This window comes from Rhincodon typus, chromosome 22 (assembly GCF_021869965.1).
Source record: "Rhincodon typus isolate 14 chromosome 22, sRhiTyp1.1, whole genome shotgun sequence".
NCBI lineage: Eukaryota > Metazoa > Chordata > Chondrichthyes > Orectolobiformes > Rhincodontidae > Rhincodon > Rhincodon typus.
The window spans coordinates 28,091,779-28,098,196 of NC_063353.1; the positions used below are offsets into that span (position 1 = coordinate 28,091,779).

General features: G+C 39.0%; 2 protein-coding genes across 4 annotated transcripts in view; both read right to left on the reverse strand.

Moving 5' to 3' along the window:
• The window catches only part of LOC109913613 (guanine nucleotide-binding protein G(i) subunit alpha-1), a 1,176,207-nt gene that overhangs the window by 962,375 nt on the left and 207,414 nt on the right, over positions 1-6,418 (reverse strand). The gene's annotated exons all lie outside the window — the stretch shown is intronic.
• Positions 1-6,418, reverse strand: part of LOC109924964 (protein PHTF2) — a 78,690-nt gene that overhangs the window by 60,613 nt on the left and 11,659 nt on the right. For all 3 annotated transcript variants that reach the window (XM_048610364.1, XM_048610363.1, XM_048610365.1), the window contains exon 2: positions 4,803-4,859. In XM_048610364.1, the coding sequence (XP_048466321.1) occupies positions 4,803-4,859 (57 nt within the window). The remainder of the gene's footprint in view (positions 1-4,802; positions 4,860-6,418) is intronic.

A 6,418-nucleotide genomic window follows, 5' to 3' on the forward strand; every position in this document is an offset into this window, starting at 1 on the left:
GTCACCAGACCCAAAATGTTAACTGATTTTTTTCTTCACAGATGTTGCCAGACCTGCTGAGCTTTCCCAGCAACTTCTGTTTTTCTTTTAAAATTATCTGTCTAGAGTGTGGCTACTGTTTACCTTGATGAATAGAAATCTACTCATTTAAGCATCTGGTTATCTATCAGTTTTAATTTTACTTCAATCCCATTTAAAATAAATTTAAAAATCAGATGTAAAATTGACCTTCATCCGCAACAGCAATTCAACATCAATCCTGCCTGACCAAGCTCATTGACTCTTGGTGAGTGGCAATGCATGTACAATCTGATTGATCATTTAACACAGATGTTAAAAGTGTCCAGAAACACACTGACAAAGCTCCACATGATCTTAAAGCTTTGGGAACTAGAATAAACTTACAAGGCTGAAGGGGTAGAATGGGGTTAGAGAACAAAGTTGGGATCCCAGGTATTAGCACTGGGATACAAATGTGAATAGCTGGGTCAAAGTATTGATCCCTGAAATAGCTCACCTGCCACCCATTTATTCCTGCACTTTGCTGCCTGTTTGCCAACCAGCTCTCTATCCATGTTAGTACACTACCCCAAATCCAATACACTTTAAATTTTACATATTCACCTTTTATGTAGGACCTTATCGAAAGCTTTTTGAGAGTTCAAGTTAATCATATCCACAGACTCCCCCTTAACAACTCTACTAGATACATCCTCAAAAATTCTAATCTCATTCATAAGTATATGCTATCTTTTTTTAAATAGTGGGATTTTGTCACCTACCTGTATTCCACAAAAACTGCCCTACAGTCTACAGAATCAAGAAAGATGAACACCAATTTTTCACTATTTCCAGGGCTGCTTCCTTAAGTATTTTGGGAAGTAGATTATCATTTGGGGATTTACTGGTAAATCATGGGGATTTACCAGTTTTTAATCCCATAAATTTCCTTAACAAATTTCACTACTAATATTGATTTCCTTCAGTTCCTCCCACTTACTAGATCCCATGTTCTCCAACATTTTTGGGACGTTATTTGTGTCTTTCTTCATGAAGACAGAAGCAAAGTATGTATTCAAGCAGTCTGCCATCTCTTTGTTCCCCATTATAACTTCCTCTGCTTCTGGCTATGACAGGAGGTACATTGGTCTTCACTAGTTTTTTTTCTTCACATGCCTTTAAAAGCTTTTACAATCAGCTGGTATGTTCCCTGCAAGCTTATTCTCATATTCCACTTCTCTTAATCAATCCTTTTGTCCTCCGTTGCTGAAATCTAAACTGCTCCCAATCTTCAGGTTTGCTGCTTTTTTTGGTCAATTCATATGCCCCTTCTTTGGATCTAATATTATCTCAAATTTCCCTTGTTAGTCATAGTCAGGCTACCTCTCCTGTTTTTATTTTTGTGCCAGAATGGAATTAACAACTTCTGCAGTTCATCCATGCACTCCTGTATACCAGTGCCTTATCACTGTCATCCCTTTAAGTAACATTCCCCAATTTATCATAGCCAGTTTGCACTCATGCCTTCAGTTTCCCTTGTGTAGATTCAAGACCCTGACCTCAGAATCAACTCCATCACTCTCCATTTTAAACAACATTATGTGGTCACTCTTCCCCAAGAGTCCTCTCACAGCTAGACTGCCAATTATTCCTTTCTCATCTACATAATACTAGTGTAGGATGGCCTGTTCTCCATTTGGTTCCTCAACGCATTGATCCAAAAACAACATCCCATACACATTCCAAGAATTCCTTCTTTACAGTATTGTTACTAATTTAATTTACTCAATTTATATGCAGATTAAAGAAAGATAAAAGGGAGATTTTGGAGAAGTACCTACAGAGTCATTAGAAGTATACAGAACACTTGCAGTCTGGCTTTGCCAAAAAAACTCTGAACTTTATGAATCTTATGTCATAAACCAACAGCCTGCAGTTTTAGATTGGAGGATGTGGTGATATTGGAGCTAACACCACAGATGCTGCAAACATTCTGCACCACTCAGCATCTCATTAGTGTAAATGAATGTGGTATCTTCAAAGATATTTATTAATAACACACAGCCATTAGTTCTGTAGATGTGGTGAGGTGCACACTGAAAGTGCAACAATATTCTGCAGTATAATTCATATCCATGCTTTTAGTGGTTACGTACTTTGGGCAGCAAAATAGTAAAAATATTTATTTTATAAATGAATTCAAAATTTTCGTACCAGTGGTGCACAGAAGAATATCTTTGAATTAGACAGTATATATTCAAAAATTTAAAAAACACCCAGGCTAAAATCGATTAGCGTAAGTGGCCATAGCAGTATACAAGCACAAAACTATTTCCTCTGAAACTTACCAATTTAATAAACTGCAAAGAGTATAAATAACATTAGAAAGGAGGACGAATAAATCAGTGTCTAAGATGATTACTTAGTCACGAAACAGACATAGAAATTAAACAAAGCTATGGAATATAGGGATAAGTAAAAACGGGAATGAAATGGTCAACACAAGTGAAATACAAATGCCTGGCAAAGCAATAAAGCTGTAGATAATGGAAACACCCTTACTTACATCTAAATTTTGATCAACTACATTAGCCAATCCTCTCAGTTGTTTCATACAGCACTGGGTCCCTAAATATTCTATCAATACAGAAATCCCTGCATCACCCATTTAAATCAACTGAAAAAAAAAGTAGGACAACTTCCAAGGCAGAGAAAATAATTACTGAGTAGTTGATTGCATAGTGCTCATGAATGCTGCTGGGCATTAAAGTCTCAATTACAAATCAAGCAAAAATGTACCAGAACAAAATAAAGGAATAGTTCATATACTTAAGAGTGTAATGGAAAAAGTGCAATATTTAAAATATTTTGTAAAACAAAATTAGTTGTTTACATTACTGAACTGGAAAGTATGGAAATATTTTTCACCCTGCACTTGTGACTATGGTAATTAGCAAGATTAAGATATTCCTACTACCACCAATGACATGCCAAATACCCAAAATTTATGAAGCACAATGAAGCTAAATTAACACACAGTTCTGCCAGTCCAACAACTATTTGAGACACTAAGGCCTGGTTTTTACCACAATGGAAAGCATCTCTGTCATGGCAAAAAGTAAAAGCAAGCCAGAAACGGAAAAGCTTATCCTGGTTCACAGTACTTCCATTTCTCAGAGAGTACGGAATGGGAATAATTCGCCATTTAAATCACCTGCAGCCTCCACTCCAGTCAGATTTTGGTAGTTCTGGTGTGTGAAATCTGAAGCATACAGAGCAGACAAAATAAGAGCAGGTCTGAACTTCGTACATTTTTTTTGATAGCCAGGCTTTGGAAGCCTAAGGCATCCATCTGGTCCTGGGACACATTAGGGGAAGTCAGGTGTCCTTGGAACTGTCCTGGCATAAATTCATGAACTGCCAGCAGACCTGTCAAGACTATCAAAACTGTCTAAATCGACTGTCAAGTGGACCTGTTAAGAATGTCAAGATGACCTGTCAAAACCAACTGCCAACCAGAACTGTAAGGCTGTCAAGGCATTTAATAGGCCTGCCCTTTAACTATTTGAACAGGAAATATTCCAACATTAAAAAGAAGATACAAACAAACAAAAACAATCTGTTGACATAAACTTGAGGGTTTTCCTTTTTAGATTACATCTATATGACCGATTTCACAATCATCCACTATCAGAATAGGGTCCCTGGCATTTCAAAGTTTGACTGACAATTACAAGTGTTTATAGACTCTGTGAAGAGGAGCCATGAATTCCAATGCTTGTATTTTCAAACGATGGTGCACTTGAATAAAACATATGTTGTTACATAGATTTTACAAAGTTGAAGGGGTGTAAATATAGCAAATGGGATTTTATGAATGAGGTGTATTTATTTTAATATAGTGAACTCTGCAATACACACTTCCAAGTTTATTTTATGGAATATTATTTTATCATTTCTTTCTAAGGATCCCAAGGTCTGTTCATGAAAGATCAAAAAGAGTTGGCATAAGTGCAAGATGACTTGTGGGGAGTTTGGCATAAATTGGTACCCAGGCTACTAACAGCCATGGATGGTAAAGAGTCATACATTGATACAGAAGGATGTGATTGGTTATGGGGGTGGGTACAGGTGGCAAGGATGGTGAATGGGGAGCATGTGGGGTTGGATCAGGAAATGAGGACTGGAAGGGTGTTTTACATTTCAACATAAAAATATCCTTTTATCCACAATAAATAGCAGCGCTCAAGGCCAGGCATCCACCCAACTCACTCCTCACACCTTCCTGAGTCTCTCTCCATTGTTTCTAATACAGCTTCTCCCACCACAACAAGTAAATGTTTCATATCATGCCAGCATTTAATATTGGCTGACACCTACCTCAGTGATCTTGGTCCAAGAACTGAACCAATTTAAAGTTCAGATCAAACAGGAGTACAAAGCCACCTCAACCAAATCATACATTCATAAAATATTAGGCAAGCTGGCCAACCCTGTTGTTTGCAAAGTATACTCCCTATTTTTCTTTCTTACCCATAACCAAATAAATTTCATTCCAGAGGAGTCAAATACCACCTTGCGTGAGAGATGGGGACAGTTATGAACAGGACCATTTTTCTGCCTTTCATGAAGTCATTAAGGGATTCACAAATTCTTAAATGGAAATTTCACCAAATGTGGCATAATTTTCAAGTACTGGATGTCTCTCGTGTTATTTACTCAGCTTTACTTAGAGTTCTAACATCTCACTACTGACCATTTGGCTCTGTACAAATTGTATTTAGAAATCAAAAATACCGTACCTTGATCTCTCTTTGTTCTACAGATCTCTCCCATATCTGTTGATCATAAGCCCCAATCTATAACAAAATAAAATAAACAGTTAAAGATCAATGAATGTTTCATATCTGGAGAAAACAGGCTTAAAAAGTAGAGATAACACAGTGTGGAGCTGGAGGAGCACAGCAGGCCAGGCAGCATCAGACGAGCAGGAAAGTTGACGTTTCGGGTCGGGACCCTTCTTCAGAAAAGTTCTCTCTGACTCCAGCATCAGCAGTTCTTACTATCTCCAGGTCTAAAAAGTAGACTTCATTCCAATAAGTATTTCTGCTTCATAAATACAAGACCACAGAAAATTCTACACTCACATCACTTGGATAATACGTACAGCATTTTATACTAATTGAATATTTAATTGCATTCTACAAGTGGAGATCCTCAAAACATTTGTGATGAAATTAGTATCTTTATTGCAATAGTGTATCATCTGAATCACACGACATTCATTCCTTTCAATCCCTTTCATCTCCACAATGTGGTCTCCTCTACATTGGGGAAACGAAGCGTAGACCGGTGACTGCTTCGCAGAACATCTACATTCTGCTCACAAAAAAGACCGAGCTACCTTTTGCCAGCCACTTTAATACACCATGCTGTTCCCTAGTCGACATCTCTGTCTCTGGCTTGCTGCAGTGTTCCAGAGAAGGTCAACACAAGCTGGAAAAACAACACCTCATTTTCTGCTTGGGGACCCTGCAGCCCTCCAGACTCAATATCGAGTTTGATAATTTTAGGGCCTAAACTCTCCCATGTCCTAGCCCCCTACCTCACACACCAGGCCTTGTTATCACATAGCCTGCCATTACCCACTACCTATTGTCAGTCCCCATTAACAACTATTCACCCTCCCAGCCAGATCGTTAGCAACTCCTTTGTCCATTCAACTGCTCTTATCTCTCTGTCCTATTTTTTACTCCCTACCAAATCCCCCTTGCTACTTTCTGCATATAAACCGACGTTTTCCCAGCTCCATCGATTCTGAGGAAGGGTCACTGGACCTGAAACGTTATTCTTATTTTTTCTTCACAGATGCTGTCAGACCTGCTGAGCTTTTCCAGCAACTTCTGGTTTTGTTCTGGATTTACAGCGTCCGCAGTTCTTTCGATTTTTATTCATTCCTTTCTGTTCATTCCTCTCACATCATCTCTGAACTCCTTCCTATCATAGCTGTAAAATTAGGTCAATGGCTAGAAAATTCTGTCAAATACAGTGTTTTCAATGGTTGCTTGGAGCTGGGATTTAAGGATGAAACATGGTGCCAGCATTTACTGCATAGCAAAGGAGTGAGTGAGACTTGTCAACTTTGCGCTGGGTGTTCAGTGAAAAATGATTTCATTGGAAAGGTGAATGAAGAACAAACGGAGAACTTTAACTTTTATCCCAGAGTACCATAGGCTGTTCTCTCATGACAGCGAGAGAGGGCTGCTGTTCAGACAGGTGGGGAGGGAAGGGGAAAGCGAGCAAGGGTGGGCCAGAGAGAGAGTGACAGAGCAAGGGAGAGAGAGGGAGGGAGAAAAGAGGAGAGAGACCGAGCGCGAGGGGGGGGCAGAGAGAGCGAGCGCGAGGGCGGGGGGCGGAG